General features: G+C 43.7%; 1 protein-coding gene across 1 annotated transcript in view; it reads left to right on the top strand.

Annotated features, from left to right (window-relative positions):
* The window catches only part of LOC143930641 (putative DBH-like monooxygenase protein 2), a 79,752-nt gene that overhangs the window by 6,965 nt on the left and 49,044 nt on the right, over positions 1 to 23,743 (top strand). The window contains exons 3-4 of the mRNA XM_077455135.1: positions 13,238 to 13,393; positions 22,855 to 22,938. Of these exons, the coding sequence (XP_077311261.1) occupies positions 13,238 to 13,393; positions 22,855 to 22,938 (240 nt within the window). The remainder of the gene's footprint in view (positions 1 to 13,237; positions 13,394 to 22,854; positions 22,939 to 23,743) is intronic.

The raw sequence follows: 23,743 nt of genomic DNA, 5'->3' as shown, positions 1-23,743 counted from the left end.
TGTAATGTCCCCTGTCCCATGTAATGTCCCCTGTCATGTCCCCTGTAATGTCCCCTGTCCCATGTAATGTCCCCTGTCATGTCCCCTGTGCCATGTAATGTCCCCTATCATGTCCCCTTCCCCATGTACTGTCCCCTGTCATGTCCCCTGTCCCATGTAATGCCCCCTGTCATGTCCCCTGTCCCATGTAATGTCCCCTGTCATGTCCCCTGTCCCATGTAATGTCCACTGTCCCATGAAATGCCCCCTGTCTTGTCCCCTGTCCCATGTAATGTCTCCTGTCATGTCCCCTGTCCCATGTAATGTCCCCTGTCATGTCCCCTGCCCCAAGTAATGTCCCCTGTCCCATGTAATGCCCCCTGCCATATGTAATGTCCCCTGTTATGTCCCATGTAATGTCCCATGTCATGTCCCCTGTCATGTCCCCTTTCCCATGTACTATCCCCTGTCCCATGTCATGTCCCCTGTCCCATGTAATGTCCCATGTCATGTCCCCTGTCATGTCCCCTTTCCCATGTACTATCCCCTGTCCCATGTCATGTCCCCTGTCCCATGTTATGTTCCCTGTCCTGTCCCCTGTTCCATGTAATGTCCCCTGTCATGCCCCCTGTTCCATCTAATGTCCCAAGTGGGTTCTTGCAAAACAGGTAGCGCTGACTGCACTTCCAAGTGCACTTTCAATGCAATTTCAAGTGCACTTTGCACTTGTAGTTTGCACTTGTGCAAAGTTGATTTGCCTTTTGTAAATAACCCCCATTGTGTCTTAAATCATTATCTTTACTCTACCGGGGCACATGCAAAGTCCCAATCCACGTTATTCTCTAAATTTTGTTTCTACTAGGGATGGTGCCTCCATGTGAGTCATGATTATCTCACGCTTACCCCCACATTCACTTACTAATTCCCCCCTTAGTCGTCACTAGAACAGGTGTCCTCACTAAAGGATTTCTCCTTACCTCCTGTTCACATAACAACAAAAAAAAAATTACATTACCCATTTAATTGTTGTACTGGGGGAAAATGCCACCAAGAAAAAAAAGAGTGATTCTCATCATCAGGAACACTGACAGCTAATTTTTTTTATAAAAAATCCTAGGGAATTTGAGATCGAAACACCACAGCAAAGTTCAATTGTCCAGACCCAGATTTATTCCAAGGTAAAATACATTTTGTCACCAAGCCAACACTTTTCAGGGCTTAACACAGCATCTTCATCAGGGCTTTAATGGCAATAATGAATTTACAGAGATGCTGGACAATGGTTACAATCTAACACGTTGTTTGATGACACAAAAAACAAGGCCTGAACCAGTGGTGGCCAACTTTGTTTTTTAACAGTTTGGTCAAAATCCATTTTACATTGTAACCATTGTACAACATCTCTGTGAATTTAATACCAGCATTTAAAGTAATACTAAACACGCAGGGTTTACTAGAGAGTGCAAAACCTGGTGCAGCTCTGCATAGAAACCAATCAGCTTCTAACTTCAGCTTGTTTAGTTAAGCTTTGACAATAAAACGTGGAAGCCGATTGGTTTCTATGCAGAGCTGCACCAGATTTTGCACTCTCCAGTTTTAGTAAATCAACCGCATACTGTTTAATGTACATTGTCCCTTCTATTTCTGTATGTGGATGATGGCACTGTAATTAGTTTAATTAAAAAAAACTTTTTTCCTAATCGATGTACATTTGTCACATGACCCAGCTCTCTCTCAGCCTGTCTGCAGGGAAACATAAGTAGGAGGAGCTTCTAGACCTTTGCTGCTGGTCACATGTTCAAAATAAAAAAACTGTCTTTGGAATACAGTGTGAAAAAAAATGAATATCAAACTGTTTTAAATTGTTGTACAAATATGTATTTTAAATCAAATCTTTACTTTTTTTTGTTTTTTTGCCAAAAACATGGTGTGGGCAGATTTCTACTGATCACAGGCTGTCACTACCCTCCAGCCTGTGTCTTAGAATATGAGGGAGATGAAGCCTCCATCAATCTAAATCAGGGGTAGGGAACCTTTTTGGCTGAGAGAGCCATGAATGCCATATATTTTAAAATGTAATTCTGTGAGAGCCATACAATATGTTTAAAACAATTTTTTTTTTTTATCGATTATTCGACTAATTTCAATTATAACTGTAATATCCACATCATCTCCCCCACTGTAATATCCACATCTCCCCTACGATTGTCTGCTTGCTTACCACTACACAGGCAGGCAGATCCACAAGCAGTTGAGGTGGGTGATGATTACGTCAGCACGCCGCTCACCTAGGCAGCCGCCGGGTGTACCAAGATGGCCACAGCTCTGGAGCTAGGCCGAAGCTGCGGCCTTTCCTATGGGCTCAATCCACGGATCAGCGCACCACGCAATCCGCGGATTGAGAGGTGAGAGCCAGATGCAACCATCAAAAGAGCCACATCTGGCTTGAGAGCCATAGGTTCCCGACCCCTGATCTAAATGTAATATCCCATCCCATTTTGTTTAGCTGGTTAGTGGGCATAGAGGGGGAGGGAGGGAGTCAGCTGTTATTTCCCACTGTGTATACGTCCACATGTGTGACTCTATAGCCACATGGCCTGCTCAGATGTGATAGGGAGGAAATGATCAGCATATAAACTCACTGAAAACTGAGCACGTGCAGAGCTGCAAGCAGTTCTTTGCAAAATCCCTAGCTGAATTGGGGACATGGACAGAAGGGGGAGATCGAAAGCAGCAGGATCAATCAGGTTTTTTGCAAAACACAAAATGAATCTCACAGGGATGGAGTGAGTATAAACAGCATAAAATACACCATTTCTTTAGTTTTTTATGATGTACATTTAATACACTTTACTCCTTGATGAGAGGTGAATTTTGAGCCCCAAAATGCATCAGATTTGTTACAAGTTTTATTTAATTTTATCTTGGAATAAATCTGCGCCTGGATAATTACATTTTGGTGTGGCACTTCTATCTCAAATTCCCCCAGTTACACACTAATGGTGGAGATCCTTTTGCATGAAAAACCTGCAAATCCTAGGAACCTAGACATCCTAGTTAAATATCCCTATCCAAAATGCAATGTGAAATGTAAAATGGTGACTGGTATCAGAAAACAAACAAAACAGAAGATACAAACAAATTTCATTTAGTGGCCTTCAAAATAATCATCCTTCACAACACACTTATGGCAATGTTCATAAAGCTTCTAGAAACTGTCGACAAAGGCCTGTTTAGGAATCAATTGCAGAACCGCTGTCACACGTTCTCGGATTGCCACCATGTCTGCAAAATGTACGCCTTTCATGACGCTCTTCAGGTGGGATCAGCGGGAGGATCGAGAACAGGTACACCACGCTGAGCCAAGAATTGGCGCATCCCCTGTGATGATGGTCGGCAGAAAGGATGGATCCCGATCATACATGTTAATGAAATCCCCAGAGGTTTCCATCCGTTTTGCTTTCTGTTCGTCTGTCAGCTTGTGCGGCACAAACCGGGAAATGATCTTCCGCTTACCCAAATTTTTGTGGACGATGATGCACACTGTGTCCTTCTAATGGCCAATTCCTCTGCCAGATAATCGTAGAGTCAGTCGCCGATCTCCTGCCAGCATAAAGGTAAAGTGAGTACACGTCAGCCACAACTACATGTGGGGACAGGAGCCCACTTTTATTACAAAAGAAAAAAAAAGTTCACAAACTAGCTGCTCACGCAGGAGTTCTTCTCCAACAACCATACATGATGAGAAAATGTTAGTCCACTCTAAGCCCTTGTACACACGGTCGGATAATCTGTCGGATTGCGTCTTATCGGACCGTGTTGTCAGATAATCCGACTGTGTGTGGTATGCATCGGACTGATTCCGTCCGAATCTCCGTCCGACCCAATTTTCCAACATTTTGGAAATATTTCCCGACCAACTGGGCCGGACGGACCTAATCCGATCATGTGTAGAGCATTTTCATCGGACCAAGTGCCACGCATGCTCAGATCAAATTCCTACATCAAAGCTATTGGCTACTAGCCTGAATGTAGTCCCATCGTAACGAAATGACGTCATCACATTCTGAAAGATCGGATTTTTCGCCAACTTGGCCCGACCGTGTGTATGCAACAGTTTCGGACAAGATCCGACGGACAAAATCCGACAGGCAAAATCCAACGGATTTGGTTGTGGAAATCTCCGACCGTGTGTACAGGGGCTTAGTCCACCCTCTGCACTGGTTCTCCAGACCACAGGTTCTTACATACCTCTTGGGTACTTAGACCTCCTCCAGCCCTCCCCCCGAATTCGCTCAGCGTTCCCAGGCTCTCTGTACCCATGCAGCTGCCCTGGCTTTCCCAGTCCTGTGGACAAGAAGTTCACCCAACATAGGGTCTCATCTCTTGAGCAAGTCACTCCTCATAGCTGGAGCACACCACTATATTCACACAAAGACGCTATCTCCAAATGGCAGCAACTGCCCTGAGCTATCCTCAAGTTTTCGGGCTGAACACAACCTGCTGGTCTTCAACAAAACCTGGACACTGTGTTGGACAATTCTTCACTTTTAAGACGCTTTGAAATACTCTGGGGTCCCACACTCCACACACACACACATCTTTGTGTCCTTTCTTCCAGCCATTTCCACAGTGGCAGGGCCTCGCACTGTCACACCCTATAACATTAGGATAACTATAGGGTTCCAAATTTCTTTCATCATTAGAAGAAAAAAAAGAAAAAAGGCTTTTACCTTTACACACATTTTAAAGCATGCAGGATAGTACATGTCATTTTTCTGTCAATGCCTAGAGGATGTTTCATGTTTATAAGTAATGTAATGAGTAATGAGTTTCACTGTGTTCTTTTTTAGGTGGGATTTAAAAAGTATTATTAATGGGAACTGGAACACTGAGAACTTTGGATAGAAATTAAACCTCCCTCATCTTCCCCTCCCTTTTATATATATATATATATATATATATATATATATATATATATATATATATATATATATATATATATATATATATATATATATATATATATATATATATATATATATATATATATATATATATATATATATATATATATATAACTGAATAAATATATATATATATATATATGCATAACTGAAAAAATGAGAATTCACTTTTTCTTTTTTTTTATTTCCTACATATGCGTTCCGTTTTGATACTATGAAAGATCTACAGTATAGTTAGCACCAGTCTTGCACTAATGACACCTCACATGACCCTGTCAGGGCAGTGGCATAACTAGGACCTTCAGGGCCCAATGCAAGAAACCATGAAGGGCCCCTTGACCCCCGGACAGGGCCCTTTCCTCCGATTGAGTGTTTCTCAATCTTTTAGCAGTCAGAGCACCCTTGAAGTATACCCCTAGGTCAGTGATGGCGAAACTTGGCACCCCAGATGTTTTGGAACTAGATTTCCCATGATGCTCAGCTACACTGCAGAGTGCATGAGCATCATGGGAAATGTAGTTCCAAAACATCTGGGGTGCCAAGGTTCGCCATCACTGCCCTAGGTGAATGGGACTGCACTGCAACCACTCTGCAACTGTGTGCATTGCACGCAGTTGCAGCATAGTGATGATGTATTTAAAGCGGAGTTCCACCCAAAAATTGAACTTCCGCTTTAAGGTGACCCCCTGACATGCCACATTTGGCATGTCATTTTTTTGGAGGGGAGTGGAAACCCTCTTTTTTCAGGGTTTCAGCTCCCACTTCCTCCTAGGGCACCGCGGCGCCGGAAGCAAGATCACCTCTCCCCCCTCCCTCTCGGCAATTACCCGGCCAGTCACAGCACACATTGAGGCTCGCGCATTCACAATGCATGCCCGTCTGTGAAGCCACAGCTGGGTGCCCACAGTGTCAATGCCGGCGCTGCAGAGAGGAGGGGGAGACGAGCGGAGCTTCGCTCCCCTGCATCGCTGGAATCTGAGACAGGTAAGTGTCCGATTATTAAAAGTCAGCAGCTGCAGTATTTGTAGCTGCTGACTTTTAATATTTTTTTGTTGGAACCCTGCTTTAGGGGGTTAAAACGGGTGGTCAGGAGGCAACATATTGCCTCTTTACCGGCTGTCAAATGCCTCTGAAAAGCGATCCATGCTCAGATCACTTTTCAGAGGCATTTGACAGCCGGTAAAGAGGCAATATTTTGCCTCCTGACAACTTAACAACTTTTTTTGCTGCTATTATGAACAAGCAAGAAAAATAAAATCAGTTCTGATTGTACACACATAGGGGGTCAGGATTAAAAGCGCATATATAAAATGTGCATACGTACATGTAAACACACATGTACGAAAACACACACATACATACACATATATAAACACACATAATACACACACGTATACTGTATACACACACATATATAAATGCACATATGCACACACATATACATATACACATATTAACACACACAGGGCTGGTGCAAGGATTTTTGACACCCTAGGCGAAACCTCATTTTGCCGCCCCCTTGGCTCCACCCCTGACCCCACCCCCTTTGCCCTGCCCATGTATACCCCACCTTTTTAATGAAGCGCCCATCAATGCAGCCTACCAATGAATGTTTGCTTGCATTCATTCAGGAGTTGGGACACAGACACAGTCCTCTGCCAACGCTGCGCCTCTGACACTTTGTGCAAACGGAGCAGTGGCGGCCTGGTGATGCTGAGGCTAAGTTGCTTGCTGCAGAGAGAAAAGAGTAGAACACCAGTGACCAGGTGCCCCTAGGCAACAGTGCGCCCTAGGGGGCTGTTTAGTTTGCCTAGTGGTAGCACCGGCCCTGTTCCCGCTACATAACTATAAATCTCCATGGCTGAGCACTCAACTGCTACCCTCTTCAGCTGCAGAGGCAGCAGCCGGTAGTCAATATTTTGTTTATTTAAGCCCCCATACACATGATCAGAGCAAAAAATATTGCTTTTGAATCGATCGTATGATAATCTGATTGTACACAGCGTTCCAGAGCCAATCATGATAGTTCATCTGATATATATACGATCGGACATGCTTGAAAAATTTCTTCGTACGATACCAGATTGTATGATTTCTGCACTTTTCCCACACTACATGAAAATACAGAAATTTATGGGATCCATTGATTTTTTTTTTTTTTTAATGGCATCCCCACACATGCAGCAAACACACCCACCAAAACAGACCGCACTGCAATATAATTCAGATTGGTGTGAAGCGATTTCAAAAATCACATTTGCACCTTTATTGCACGTTTCACGCAAACACGGCTGCCCATTGATATTAATAGGCTTCCTTAAGTGCCGGTTCACACTAGTGCGATGCGAGAACCCTGCAAATCAACTGCGGGTTCCTGCATCGCACTCGACACGCACGGCAGTTCACACCGCCGTATGCCAACTGCTGGGGAGTGTCATTATATGTTAACGACACCCCCATTTCAGTTCGTGTATCGCACTGCGAACTGACAGTTCGGACATGAATCGGATGGCATACGTGTGAACACACATGCGATCCGATTCTGGTCCGAACAGAAAAAAGGGTCCTGTGCATGTTTGGACCGAATGCGGTGTGATATCAGCCATTCTATCTGTATGGCTGATATCAAACCGCACAGACATCGCATGTAATGTGAACAGCAGTGCGCTGCGAATTACATGTGATGTCTGGCATCGCACAAGTGTGAACTGGCACTAAAACACGATACGTAGGAACACACACACTCTGATACACCTCAGGGGGAGCAAGTCCTCAATAAAGTGAAAAGGGAACGTGACCTCCATCACTACACATGGGGTGACCCCATTATTACATATCAGTACACATGGAGTGGCCCTACATTTATACATAGCGGTGACCCCCACATTAATATACAGGGGTAATCCTCGTCACGACACAATAGTTGACCCCCATTATTACACGGGGGTGACCCCTTAATTACTGCACAGAGTTGCAGATAACCCCACATTAATACACAGGGTAGTAATACTCCATCACTACACAGGAGGAACCCCATTATTACATATTACCACACAGGGTGACTCCCCCCCCCCCATTATTACACATCGGTGACCAAAAGTAGACAAAGTTGCATAGAAGTGATAGTGGGAGGACTGAACCATATACAGGTGGGGGGGGGGGGGGGGGGTGTCCTGGCACACACTTACCCCATGGTGATGGGTAGTCAGTCAGCTGCGGATGACAACCAGTGAGAGGACTCTGTGTCTCTCTGGCTCTCAGGAGATCACACGTGCGGCTCTTATCAGTGGATTCCCACAGAGCTCCAGCCGGCACCAGACTGAATAGGATCCCGGGAAGGAGAGGTGAAGTGTGCTCAGTCCCCCGCCCTCCCCCTCCTCCTACAGTGATCAGTGTTAGTGGGATATCTGTTCTCCGGATGAAGTGAGAACACCAGCAAAGAGCATCCCCGGCATCCCTTTAGATGGTCACAGGCAGCACCAGAGTTCTCCACCCGCAGCCACTGCGCCTCTGAGACTGTACGGAGGGCCTCGGGAGCGGCTACCTGCTGTGTGGAGACGGACATAGTTGCTGGCTGCAGACAGAGGGGGAAAAGGGTCACCAGTGGCGGGGCGCCCTAGGCGGAAGTGCGCCCTAGGCGGCTGCCTAGTCCGCCTAGTGGTAGCACCGGCCCTGAACACACATACATACAGATAGTCTTTTAAAAATTGGCAGTCCTTTACCTTACCTCTTCCTGCCAGGTACTGCACTGTAGGGGGAGATAAAGAGCACAGCACACACTGTGCTTTCACTTTAGATGTAATAATCCTCCTGGCAGGGCTGGACTGGGACAGAAATTTGGCCCTGGACTTCATCCAGACCGGAACACTTACATTTTGAGTGTCCCATCAGCACTCCCTTACATCAGAGTGTCCCATCACCAGCCCCCTTACAACAGAGTGTCCCATCACCAGCCCCCTTACAACAGAGTGTCCCATCACCAGCCCCCTTACAACAGAGTGTCCCATCACCAGCCCCCTTACAACAGAGTGTCCCATTACCAGCCCCCTTACATCAGAGTGTCCCATTACCAGCCCCCTTACAACAGAGTTCCCATCACCAACCCCCTTACATCAGAGTGTCCCATTACCAGCCCCCTTACATCAGAGTGTCCCATTACCAGCCCCTTTACATCAGAGTGTCCCATTACCAGCCCCCTTACATCAGAGTGTCCCATCAGCACCCCCTTACATCAGAGTGTCCCATCAGCACCCCCTTACATCAGAGTGTCCCATCAGCACCCCCTTACATCAGAGTTTCCCATCAGCAGCCCCTTTACATCAGAGTGGCCCACTGAGCCATCGGCCCACTGGGAAACTCCCGGTAGTCCCGGTGGCCAGTACATGGCTGCCTCCTGGGGCACAGTGGGTCCAGAAGGAAGGGCAGCACAGTGTTGTAGTGGGTACCACTCTTGCCTAGCAGTAAAAAGAGGTTGCTGGCTCAAATCCCAACCATGGCACTACCTGCCTGGAGTTTGCATGTTCTCCTTGTGCCTGCATGGGTTTCCTTTGGGTTCTTCAGTTTCCTCCCACACTTCAAAGAAATTCTGGTATGTTAATTGGCTTCTGTCTAAATTGGCCCTAGTATATTATTGTGAGTTAGGAACCTTAGATTTGTAAGCTCCTTGAGAGTAGGGACCAATGTATATGTAAAGTGCTGTGTAAATAAATTGACAACACTATATTACCTTAAATAAATAATAAATGTGACAAGCTCCCTGCTTACAGTTTGGCTGAGGATTGGGGAGCTCAGTCTCAACTGCCCTTGCCGCTTCTCCCATTTATTTATTTTAATTTACCCCAATAAAAGTTTTAATACACTAGGGTGTGCTCTCTCCCTTTTTTGTTTTTTTGACATTTGCTGGACCTCCTGCTGCCTGTAGAAAGTAGCAGATCACTGACATGTGCATTTTCAAGGGTATAACTGAACAATTATGGACTCTCCCCACAGTGGCAGAAGTATAGGGTTTGCCATGGCGACTGGGCCGCCACTGTTGGGAGAGTCCATAATTGTTCAGTTATATCCTTGAAAATGCACATGTCAGTGATCTGCTACTCTCTACAGGCAGCAGGAGGTCCAGCAAATGTCAAAAAAACAAAAAAGGGAGAGAGCACACCCTAGTGTATTAAAACGTTTATTGGGGTAAATTAAAATAAATAAATGCACTCACAATTTAAAACTTGATACCACAAATATAACACTTCACAGAAGGATCCCTTGGTCTGCAGACAATGGAGTAGCTGAGTCCACAGTGCTGGTAATCTGTCAGACCATCGGCTGGAGTGCCATGGACACAGGAGTCACATGCCTAAGGGCTCACCCGACCACCTCGCCCCGGTCAAAGCGTTCCTATCCTGAACACAATTCTTCCGCATTCAGGAGAAGGTTAAAGGAAGTTGAACCTCCCCTAACCACAGCAGCCTCTAAACTCAAGTAAAAGCCTATGTGTGCATTGACACGCACACATCGCTTTTATGTAGTTGAGTTTAGGAGTTTTGGCAAAAAAAAAGGCGAAAAGTGCCCAAACCTAAGTTTAGAAGCTGTAGTGTACATGAGCCCTTAGGTTTTTGTCAATGTACACATAGGCTTTTACTGGGGGTTAAGAGCTGCTGCGGTTAGTGGAGCTTCAACCTCTCCAACCTCTATCTCCTGAATGCTGAAGAACTGCGTTCAGGATAGGAAAGTTATGACCACCTGCTTTAGTGCGATTTTGCTGCGGGTTGTGTTTTCCGTAAAAGTAGGCTGTGTGTACATGAAGCCTAAACCAAGAGCGGCCGCTATCCCAGCTGACAAACCACCAGTCTGATTATATGGCGCATGCTATTTTCCACCTCAGCGAGACACCTAGGGACACGATTGGACAGCGGTTGCCAGGACAATGCATTTGGAGGGCGTGGCCTCCTTTTTTAGGACTTGAAACGACAACTGACCTCTGGACCAAACCCAAGCTCATCACTGATCAAAAATTTCTGAGCACCTTATGTTTTATAGCTTTTATGAGACTTTAACCCTAGGTTCACACATATGCATTTTTTAGTGCTTTTTGCAGACTGCAGAAACGCACTACAGTCCATTTCACATGGCTTCCTATGGTACAAGTTCACATTTATGCATTTTGCGGCCATTGCATTTTTGGAAAGGGTCAGGGACTTTTTACCCACAATTTGCAAGTAGTAGACGTCAATGGAACCGCACCAGAAACACAAGTGTTGTGTTTGTGGCGAGCGAGCACCCCCCCCCCCCCCCGAACCATACCAAAGCACCTTGCTCCCGTGTTAATGGGGACAAGGACCTCTCCCCAACAAAGAAGAGGTCACCCAGATCCCGCCCCCCCATAATGAATGGGTATCGGGTACATTGTACCACTACCCATTCACCTCAAAAAACAGTGAAATGTAATTAAAAAACAACAAAACGGTTTTTGACAAGTCCTTTATTAATAAAATATTTTTGAGCTGTCTTATCCTGCCAATGTCTCTCCCAGTGTTGTCTCTTCAGGTGCCATCTCTCCTGGTGCCTTCTTCTCCCTGAGCAGTCTTCTCCTCGAGCTGCCTTCTCCCGCTGCTTTCTCCCCAAGCTGTCTTCTTCCTGACTTACACGTCACAAGGGCCAAGCTCCATGGCTATATAAGAGATGCCATACAGCTGGCGACATCACAATGGAGGAAGAAAGCCACAGAAGAAAAGCTGCTTCTTTTTTTTTTAGCTGGTAACCTGTGGTGAGGAAGAAGACAGTTCAAGGAGAAGATGGCTCTGGGAGAAGACAGCGGTGGTAGAGACAGCAGCGGAAGAAAACATCTGGGGGAGAATATGGTATCGGGAGAGACGGTGGCGGGAGAAGACAGCTCAGAGCTATTTAATAAAAGACTTGTCAAAGTCTTGTTTTGTTGTTTTTTAATTACATTTCACTGCTTTTTGAGGCGAATGGGTAGGGATACCCATTCATTATAGGGGGGCCGGGATCTGGGTGCCCCCTTCTTAAAGTGGGGCTTCCAGATTCTGATAAGCTCCCCCGCCTGCAGACCACGACAACCACTGGCCAGCATTGTCGAGGAGAGGCCCTTGTCCCCATCAACATGGGAGCAAGATGATTTGTTATGGTTCGGGGGAGGGGGGGAAGGGGGGCCTCGCTCGTCCCCTCCCTTTCCTAACCTGCTGGGCGACATGCTCGGATACGGGTCTGGTATGGATTTTAAAATCATAAAAAAAAAAAATAATTGAATCCATTGTAGACTTAAAGGGCCTGGTATAGACCTGTGGGGGACCCCAACGCCATTTTGTTTTTTACTTTTTTTTTTTTTGACGCCCCAATTAATTTTTTTTTACATTCAGCTGTCAGCAGGGAATCCTGCTGACAGCTGATGACTCCTCGGTTGTTAAGGGCATGACGGTCAGCTTCCCGGCCTCCTCCTTAGCAACCAGCTATATATAGTGTGTTTAAAGAGAAAAAAAGGTAAAACGCAAAATGCATGAAAACTGCATGCAAAAAACGCATACAAAACAAGGGTTTAACCACGTACCGCAAACCGCCATAGCTGTACGCCGGTACGTTCACTTAGAATACTGGGGTTATGGCAGCAGATCGCTGCCGTAACCCCAGTATTTTCTGCAACGGCGGGCGGTCTTCTTTAGGATAAAAGTGGTCTCTGGGGCAGATTCGTGTCAAGATTACTTTAATAGGCGGCGGGAGAGGTTCCCCCCTTCCCACCTTGCTCCGTACCCCTACCCATTCACCAAAAATGTGTCAAAAAGAAATAAAAACACACACACACACACAGTTTTTGACAATTCCTTTATTACAAATTAAAAAAACAATGTCCCACTATGTAGATCCATCATCAATCACGACGCCCGCTGCCACCGCCGGATCCGAAAAAAGAACAAAAAAAGCTGAACCCATGACGAAGGCTAACCGTCAACTGCAGGCTCTGCTGAGTGACAGTTTTTATATAGGTAAGGGGTGGGGCTACCTGGTGATGTCCCCTGGTGGTACCGCCCCATGCCCCTACACAATAACAGCAGAGTTGGCTAGTTCATGATAGACTGATTGGAGGATCGTCTGTGTAGAGATGTGTCAAAATAATTCTTCTAAATAGCCTTTGGATGCATAGAAGTGGAGGATGATTGGTCAATCAGTTGTGTGCCATTTTATAGGTTAATTCCTTAGAAACTCTTACACACTTCTGTAACAATAATAAAGTTGTTTAACGTTGAGATTTCATGGTATACTTTTTCAAACTCTTTTGTTTCTAGAATGACACCATTAGAGTGATTGTCGTGTTTGGAGATGACCATGCGTTCACGCTTTTGGAGGAAAATACCTACAGAAAATCTTTCTTTTTCCTGGAAATCCTTAAAGAATTTAAAGATTCTGAAATTCTGATCCCTTATGAATTCAGACTTAACGATGTAAGTACCAAGATGATGCAATGCCTGTCACAAAAATGATAAGGTGAGCCAAAATGTAACCGAAATTACCTCCACTAAAACAACATTGTGTACAATATGTCCTCTTTAAACTGAATATATTTACATATCAACTCTTGTGTTCCTCCACACATCCAACATACAGTGCGTCCCGAAAGTATTCAGAGCGCTTCACTTTTTCCACATTTTGTTATGTTACGACCTTATTCCAAAATGGATTAAATTCATTATTTTCCTCAAAATTCTACAAAAATTACCCTATAATGATAATGTAAAAGAAGTTTGAAATCTTTGCAAATTTATTAAAAACAAAAAAACAAAAAAAATCATACGTACATAAGTATTCACAGCCTCTGCTCAATACTTTGTTGAAGCACCTTTGGCACCAATTACAGCCTCAAGTCTTTTTGAGCATGATGCCACAAGCTTGACACACCTATTTTTGAGCAGTTTCTCCCATTCTTTTTTGCAGGACCTCTCAAGCTCCGTTAGGTTGAATGGGGAGCATCAGTGCATGGCCATTTTCAGATCTCTCCAGAGATGTTCAATTGAGTTCAAGTCTTGGCTCTGGCTGGGCCACTCAAGGACATTCACAGAGTTGTCCCATGGCCACTCCTTTGTTATCTTGGCTGTGTGCTTAGGGTCGTTGTCCTGTTGGAAGATAAACCGCCGCCCCTGTCTGAAATCCAGAGTGCTCTGGAGCAGGTTTGCTGCATTAATCATTTCCCTCGACCATGACTAGTCTCCCAGTTCCTGTCGCTGAAATGGTATTGGCTAGGTGAGGAGCGGTGCCTGGTTTCCTCCAGACATGACAGTTGCCATGCAGGCCAAAGAGTTCAATCTTTCATGTTTCAATGTTTCATCAGACCAAGGAAATTTGTTTCTCATGGTCTGAGAGTCCTTCAGCTGCCTTTTGGCAAACTCCAGGTGGGCTGTCATGTGCCTTTTACTGGGGAGTGGCTTCTGTCTGGCCACTCTATTATACAGGTCTGATTGGTTGAGTGCTGCAGAGGTGGTTCTTCTGGAAGGTTCTCCTCTCTCCACAGAGAAATGCTGGAGCTCTGTCAGAGTGACCATCGGTTTCTTGGTCACCTCCCTGACTAAGGCCCTTCCCCCCGATCGCTCAGTTTGGCCGGGAGGCCCACTCTAGGAAGAGTCCTGGTGGTTTCACTCCTGGAGTCCTGGAGGCCACTGTGCTGCAGAAATTTGTCTGTGCCCTTCAACAGATCTGTGCCCGGATACAATCCTGTCTCAGAGGTCTATAGACAATTTCTTGGACTTAATGGCTTGGTTTGTGCTTTGACATGCACTGTTACTTGTGGGACCTTATATAGACAGGCGTGTGCCTTTCCAAATCATGTCCAATCAACTGAATTTACCACAGGTGAACTCCAATCACCTTGTAGAAACATCTCAAGGATGATCATTGGAAACAGGATCCACCTGAACTCAATTTTGAGTGTCAAGGCAAAGGCTGTAAATACTATGTACATGGGATTTTTTCTTCTTGTATTTTTAATAAATTTGCAAATATTTCAAACAAACTTCTTTCATGTTGTCATTATGGAGTATTGTTTGTATTATTTTGAGCAAAAAAATGAATTTAATACATTTTGGAATAAGACTGTAACAAAACAAAAAAGTGGTTCACCATCTGTTAAAGTGAAGCTCTCTATAACTTTTCTAGTCTGCATGAATAAATTCCATATGCTGCAAAATATAGTAACGGTGTAATTTTGCAGAAAAGCCATTCTTGAGCTCCAGTCAGTGACTTTGCTTGACTGAGATAATGTCATCAGTCTGCTGCAGACAGGGGAAGTCTTTCCTCAATCTCCTCTCCCCCACAGGGATCAGACAGAGGATTGTAACTTTGTAGTAAGGTTGGTGAAAACTGGGATGACAATTGTCTCCCATTTTTGCACTTAATTTATCACCATGTGCCCCTAGTGCAGACTACAAGCGACCGTGCCAACGCAGATTGCTCAAGCATGGTCCACTTTTGTTCCTATTAGGAATCTGATCAAGCACATGTAGACAGGAGTGATTAATTGTGTAAGATGCCCTGACTATGTAGGATTGAAAATCCTCCAGAGGGATATAACCTGTGTACAGTCAGGTCCATAAATATTGGGACATCGACACAATTCTAATCTTTTTGGCTCTATACACCACCACAATGTATTTGAAATGAAACAAGATGTGCTTTAATTGCAGACTTTCAGCTTTAATTTGAGGATATTTACATCCAAATCAGGTGAACGGTGTAGAAATTACAACAGTTTATATATATATATATGCCTCCCACTTTTTAAGGGATTAAAAGTAATGGGACACTTGGCTGCTCAGCTGTTCCATGGCCAGGTGTGTGTTATTCCCTCATTATCCCATTTACAAGGAGAAGATAAAAGGTCCAGAGTACATTTCAAGTGTGCTATTTGCATTTGGAATCTGTTTCTGTCAACTCTTAATATGAGATCCAAAGAGCTGTCACTATCAGTGAAGTAAGCCATCATTTGGCTGAAAAAAACAAAACAAACCCATCAGAGAGATAGCAAAAACATTAGGTGTGGCCAAATCAACTGTTTGGAACATCCTTAAAAAGAAAGAATGCACCGGTGAGCTCAGCAACACCAAAAGACCCGGAAGACCACGGAAAACAACTGTGGTGGATGACCGAAGAATTCTTTACCTGGTGAAGAAAACACCCTTCACAACAGTTGGCCAGATCAAGAACACTTTCCAGGAGGTAGGTGTATGTGTGTCAAAGTCAACAATCAAGAGAAGGCTTCACCAGAGTGAATACAGAGGGTTCACCACAAGATGTAAACCATTGGTGAGCCTCAAAAACAGGAAGGCCAGATTTGAGTTTGCCAAACAACATCTAAAAAATCCTTCACAGTTCTAGAAAAACATCTTACGGACAGATGAGACCAAGATCAACTTGTACCAGAGTTATGGGAAGAGAAGAGTATGGAGAAGGAAAGGAACTGCTCATGATCCACAGCATACCACCTCATCAGTAAAGCATGATGGTGGTAGTGTCATGGCGTGGACATGTATGGCTGCCAATGGAACTGGTTCTCTTCGCATTTATTGATGATGTGACTGCTGACAAAAGCAGCAGGATGAATTCTGAAGTGTTTCGGGCAATATTATCTGCTCATATTCAGCAAAATGCTTCAGAACTCATTGGACAGTGCTTCACAGTGCAGATGGACAGTGACCCGAAGCATACTGCGAAAGCAACCAAAGACTTTTATAAGGGAAAGAAGTAGAATGTTATGCAATGGCCAAGTCAATCACCTGACCTAAATCTGATTGAGCGTGCATTTCACTTACTGAAGACAGAACTGAAGGGAAAATGCCCCAAGAACAAGCAGGATCTGAAGACAGTTGCAGTAGAGGCCTGGCAGAGCTTTACCAGGGATGAAACCCAGTGTCTGGTGTTGTCTATGCATTCTAGACTTCAGGCTGTTGGATTTGCAACCAAGTATTAAAAAGTGAAAGTTTGATGGATGATTGTTAATCTGTCCCATTACTTTTGGTCCCTTAAAAAGTGGGAGGCACATATACAAACTGTTGTAATTCCTACACCGTTCACCTGATTTGGATGTAAATACCCTCAAATTGAAGCTGAAATTCTGCAGTTAAAGCGCATCTTGTTTGTTTCATTTCAAATCCATTGTGATGGTGTATAGAGCCAAAAAGATTTGAATTGTGTCGATGTCCCAATATTTATGGACCTGACTGTAGGTGCTAAAGAGTATGTGTATATTTTGCGCTAGTGAGTGTCACTGCCAGATCTTATTCCAAATTGTATAAGCACAAATATCTCTAACAAATAAAAAATCACTCTAAACTTGAAAAAGTGAATAAAAAAGGGGGTGGAAAAAAAACAGATATAAAAAGTCCCAAATTAAATTGGATGCTGATCCCAAAGTGTATGATCGCCTCTCAAACTATGACATGAAAACACCACCGTGCTCAAAGGTAATAAGATTGGCGGTTTACCAGACCCGCACGGGTCACTGAGCGTGTGTGCTGATCCACAGCTTTGGACTTCATTCCTCTGTATACCAAGTTGAGGAGGCTCAAGATGGACATCGGCTCTTGGCAGACCCAGATGGATCGATAGGTGTGTATGGTCATCTACAGCTGATGGAATGGGTTCCTCTATACACCAACCCCTGGTGGCTTGAGTGGATCACCAGCTCTCAGCTCGTAGTGGAATGTAAAGATGGAAGGAAGACTGATGGTGCAATACCATTGATGAAATCCACTTCAGCCTGAGCCTTTTTTTGAGACTTGTTTACAAGTTAAAATCTTTTTTTTTTTTTTGCTAGATTACTTAGAACCTCCAAACATTATATATTTTTTTCAGACACCCTAAAGAATAAAATGTTGGTTATTGCAATACTTTATTTCACACCAAATTTGCGCAGCGGTCTTACAAGCACAATTTTTTTTGGAAAAAATACACTTTTTTGAATTAAAAAATAAGACAATGGTAAAGTTAAGCCCAATTCTTTTCTATATTGTGAAAAATAATATTATATATTAGAAAGATGAGTAAATTGATATCCAAAATGTCACGCTTCAAAATTGCACCCGCTCATGGAATGGCGACAAACTTTGCTACTTAAAAATCTCCAATGGCGATATTTAAAAATCTCTAATGGTTACCAGTTTTGAGTTACAGAGGAGGTCTAGTGCTAGAATTATTGCTTTCAATCTATTGATCGCAGTGATACCTCACATGTGGTTTGAACGCCGCTTTCATATGCGGGCGCGACTTGCGCATGTGGTCGCTTCTGCGCGCAAGCTCGGCGTAACGGGGCGCTTACATTTTTTTCTTATTTATTTAACTTTTTTTTTTTACACTGTCCTTTTAAAAAAAACTAATTGGGGTCACTTTCATTCCTATTACATGAAAGGTAAACATTCCTTGTAATAGAAAAAAAGCATGACAGGACCTCTTAAATGTGAGATTTGGGGTCAAAAAGACCCCAGATCTCACATTTACACTAAAATGCAATAAAAAAGAAAAAAAAATTTAATGTAAAAAATTTCCCCTTTAAGATCATTGGGCGGAAGTGACGTTTGACGTCACTTCTGCCATCTAATGTTATGGAGCATCTTTCCCTCACTCGGCATCCAGTGTCCGACGGCTCTGATAAGCAGCTGAGATGACCGTGTGCCTCTCCCGCCCCCCCGATAAAAGTGTTCTTGCGGCGAATCCACCACAGAGAGCACTTTTATCTTAAAGAGAACCGCAAGCCGTTTCTGAAAATACCAGGGTTATGGCAGCTAGCTCCTGCCATTACAACGGTATTTAGCATCAAATTACGGACGGACGGACGGGTATGGGGATTTGCGTAAAGTGGTTAAAGTGCACCTATAAAACTATACAAATAGCACAGATATCGTGTTGGTGTGGCTGCCTGCAATGCGGTCCACACGCACTGACGTCACAGCTGACTCCATCTAACAAGTTTCCCCTAAGGAAGCGTCAACTGGGATTGGAGGTCCTCCTTAGGGGAAACGCATCAGGCGAAGTGAACCATGAAGTCAGCATGCACGGACCGCACTGCAGGCAGCCGCGCCAACATGATACCTAGGCTATTTTTATAGTTTTATAGTTCGGTAGTGCATTTTAAAATAAACTTGGATTTTATCAACGGTAATACACCATCAGTCTTCCTTGAATCTTTACATTCCACTAGGAGCTGATAGCTGGTGATCCACTCAAGCCACCGCAGGTAGAGGAACCCATTCCATCAGCTGTAGATGAGCATACACACCTATCGATCCATCTGGGTCTACTGTGAGCCGGTGTTCATCTTGAGCCCCCCCCAAGTTGGTATACAGAGGAAAAAAGCCCAAAGCTGTGGATCAGCACACACGTTTAGTGACCCGTGCGCGTTTGGCGGTGTTTTCACGCCATAGTTTTAGAAGCGATCATACACTTTGGCATCAGCATCCAATTTCATTTGGGACTTTTTAGATCTATTTTTTTCCAGTTTACCCCCTTTTTTTATTCACTTTTGTTTGGAATGATTTTTTTTTATTTGTTAGAGATATTTGTGTATATCTTTTTTTTTAATTTGATTGACATACACTTTGCTGTTATTTGTGTTTATTCAATTTTTATTCAATTTGTTTATCTGGCAGTGACACTCACTAGACCATCCTTTCTCAACCTTTTCAACACAGAGGAACCCTTGAAATAGTTTCAAACATTTTTGAAATCTACAACTCATGATACATTAGTGTGATGGTCAGTGGGAAGAAAGATCCTTACACTTGTGGTCATTGGGAAGAATTACCTCCTTACAGATAGTTAAAAAGATCAAAGGTGTCAGTGAGAATTTATCTGAGAGGCAGAAATTGCCCATTGCTGAAGGAACCCCTAGCAGCCTCTGGAGGAACCCTGGTTGAGAATCACTGCACTAGACAGTCCAGAATATACACATGATCTTTAGCACCTACACAGATCCTTTGGAGGACTTTCAATCGTTAACACATAGTCAGGGCATCTTACACAATGAATCACTACGTTATTCCTGGTGTTCAGGGAATCACAGGTGCAGCAGACAATTGCTTGTTTTCTGGTCAGCTCTTCCCTTTAGAACTCACACATTTACATACCTCCCAACTGTCCCTGATTTCGAGGGACTGTCCCTGATTTGGAACAACGTCCCTCTGTCCCTCATTCCTCCTCATCTGTCCCTCATTTTGGTCTGATCCATATTGTTGTATATAAAATTCACTTTTTATCTTCCAAAAAGTTTTTCCCAGTGATAAACCTTTCATCCAATTTCTAAATTTCTGCATCTGTACATTTTAAAAGCCAATATAAAGGAATAGTAGTGGTGAAAAAGGCATTCGTGGATTTAATTAACCTTTTTTGGGGGTTAATTCTCCTTTAAGGGGGTGTGGCAGGAGGCGTGTCCTATGCCTGCATACATTTGCTAGTAGGTGTCCCTCATTCCCATCTCAAAATGTTGGGAGGTGTGTATTTACCACATGTAGACAGGAAGTAGTTAAAGTAGACTGGAGGAAATTAACAGCACTTACAACATATGAAAACAAGCTGAAAACAGTATTTAAGAAAAAAAAAAAATCATGGCAATTGTTTATGATGCACAGGAGGGCACTTATCAATTCTGTCCTGCGGCAAGGCAGGGGCAGTGAGACAGATTTACTGCAGTTCATATTTTTTTTCATGAATTCCTCCATCTGCTGCTCTAAAGTAATGCTGCAACAGGATACAACCTGCCCCTGACCCAGTGGCGGTCCATCCAAAAGGGGTACAGAGGTGCCACCCCCCTAATCTCTATGCGCTGGCCCCTAATCTCTATGTGGGGCGCTGGAAACATAGAATTCTACAAGATTTTTTTTTTTTGTGGGGCACATGATTACATCCGGAGGCTTTAATTGGCTTCAAAAAGGTTGGGCTCTGGGCGCAGTGAGCTCATCCACTTTTGACATTAGCGAATTAACATTCGCTATTGTCTTTCTGCCTCTCCTCCTGGCCAATCAGGACAGGAAGCGGGTCCTAGGACCAGACTGGCCTGAAGAAGAAGCGATTGGATTGTCCAGGAGGAGAAACCTCGAGATTGGCTGGGAGGAAAAGCTACCAAATTGTAAGGGAGGAGAAGCCGGGGTAGCCGCTGAAGCCGACTGTGATCTGGAGCATGTAAAAATTAGCCTTTTTTTTTATTTCGAAAAATACTTAGAACCCCCAAACATTATATATTTTTTTTAAGCAGAGGCACTAGAGAAGATGGTGGGTGTTGCATAGCGTTTTTTCTAACTGTTTTGGGAAAAAAATACACTTTGATGAACTTTTATGCACAAAAACACAGTATAATACCCAATTGTTTGGTAAATATTGTCACGCTTTAAAATTGCGTACACCCAGGGAATGATGAAAACTAAATGATAGTTGTATGCCTTTACAGGTTATCAGTTTGGAGTTACACAGGAGGTCTGATGTTAGAATTATTGCTCTTGTTCCGATGTTGAGAGCAAATCTTCACATGTATGGTGCGATTACTGTGTACATATGTGTGCGGGACCAATGTGCATGTTTGAAATTGTTTTTGCAACAACTTTATTGCTATAACAAGGGTTGTACAACATCCCTTGTGATAGAATGGGCTATGATAGGTCCCCTTTTTATAGACATCTGGGATCTATTAGCCCCCAGATCTCTCCTCTGCCCTCCAAGCCAAGATTGGTTTCATCAGATACTTTCACAAACCAATAACAGCTTGTTTACATCAGATCCGAAAACAGAAGTGACAATATCCTTGTCGCTTCCAGTTTCTGATGCCACACAGCGGGAGGAAAAACATCAGTTCCTCTCACTGTGAGATATTTACTAAAACTGGTGCACACAGAATCTGGTGTAGCTGTGCATAGTAACCAATCAGCTTATAGGTTTTTATTATTGCTGCACCAGATTCTGTGTGCACTGGTTTTAGTAAATCTCCCCCTCTGTGTCTCAGGAAGTGGATACAGATGGTTGCATCCTTACTGCCCCCCCGATCCGATGCCCTTCTGATGCATGTAAAAGTGATCCAGCAGCTCTATAGCTGCTTGGATCACTTTTACTTTGTAGGGAAACCGCCAACTGAAATTAAGGCCTCTTGAGCCACCTCCCTAGGGAAAGAGAGCATTGACTGATGGGAGCATGGCTAGGTGCCGGGACAAGGGGAATAATTGGTTGAAATATGGGGAATGGGATGGGCCTGACCTCAGGGAACGTGTGCTCCAGGGAATTCTGGGTCTTTCGGAGAAGTCGGTTGGAAGAGCCACTCACCCTCACACCCCTCTTTTCCTTTGTTATGGTATGTCACAGCTTGCTGCGGATTTCTTGACCTTGCTAGCAGTTAATGTTGCTGTAATGGGCTATGCCCTTGATGGAAAATTGGAAGTAGGTTGTCTGTCCAGCACTTATAGTAAGGACAGGCCCCACTTCCCTCTTTTGGTTGAGTGCTCATAGTACGATTGTGACTGGCACTGGTTAAATATGTTTACATGTTATGTGTTGGAATTTAATAAAGCTGTGGCCTTGCCCTTTCCAACCTAATAGTTGTGTCTTATTTAATGGGTTAAAGGGCAAGGGTGTTGGGGTATTTGATCCCATTGTGTCACGTTAATTGAGACCTAGGCCCATTGCGCCTCAGCAGTCAAAAACAAAACTGGGATCATGGTTATAGCCTCAACCATGATCCTGGTATAAGCACTTCAACCTTAGGCCGTTTATAAACGGTTTAAGGTCGAAAGTGGTTAAATAAATAAATATATATATATATATATATATATATATATAAATATTAAAATTATGTATTAATAATTACAGTGCTGCATTCATTTGTGTCTTTTATATATGCCTAGAGCTTAGTTTTGAAGATGTTCTCTTTCTTCCCCAACAGTTCCTGATTCCACCCGATGATACGACATACGCCTGTACCTTCATCCCTATGCCAAATGTATCTACCAAGCATCATATAGTTAAGGTGAGGTCCTCAAAAATTTGCCAAAGGTCAAAATAAATATGAAAAGGACCAGCGGTCCAATTATGACAGTTGGAAGCTTTATACAGGTTAACATAGCACTAAAGATTTAAAAATGAGAAGGTACTTTTCAAGGTGTAAATACAGCAAAAGCCATGTGCAAATGCAACTATTCAAGGGGATATTACATTCAACATGTTCTTTCTGGAATGTGCAATGGCTGGGACCATTGTCAGGGTTTTTTTTGTTTTTGTTTTTTTGCTTTCTGAAAACCTACTGGGGAGAGAAAACGAGTAAAGATCTGGGGAAATGGGGGACACAGAACAATAAAATCCAGACAGAGAAGCTAATGTTTCCCCATGTTACAAAGAAGGTCTTTATTTGTTACCTGGTTCTCTTTGGAGGAACTTTATCTCTCTTCTTGTCACAGTGATGGGGGCTAGAGATGGACAAACTTCCGACGGGACGTTTCGCGAACGCGAACCGCGAACGTGGCCAAAAGTTTGCGAACCGCAAAGTTTGCGGCGGGCCCCATTGACTTCAATGGCAGGTGAACTTTAAAAACCTACAGGTCATATTTCCAGCCACAAAATACTTACTAGCTGTGCACACATAGTCCCACCACATGGCCACTGACATAACACATGTATGAAGTGAATCTGGGATCGACAACTACAAGCATTCTTTTTTTATCTGTGAAATTTTGACAATTCAGGACTCAGGAGCACATGAAGGCAATGGAGGAGAGGAAAGGTCAGGGTAGGCTATGAAGAGGGTGCAGGAGATGATCACCAGCACCGTGATATAG

This window comes from Lithobates pipiens, unplaced genomic scaffold, assembly GCF_037356315.1.
Source record: "Lithobates pipiens isolate NorthernLeopardFrog02 unplaced genomic scaffold, aLitPip1_a1.2 Scaffold_25, whole genome shotgun sequence".
NCBI lineage: Eukaryota > Metazoa > Chordata > Amphibia > Anura > Ranidae > Lithobates > Lithobates pipiens.
The sequence above is the reverse complement of the archived record's forward strand: the minus strand, read 5'-3'. Positions and strand labels throughout refer to the sequence as shown.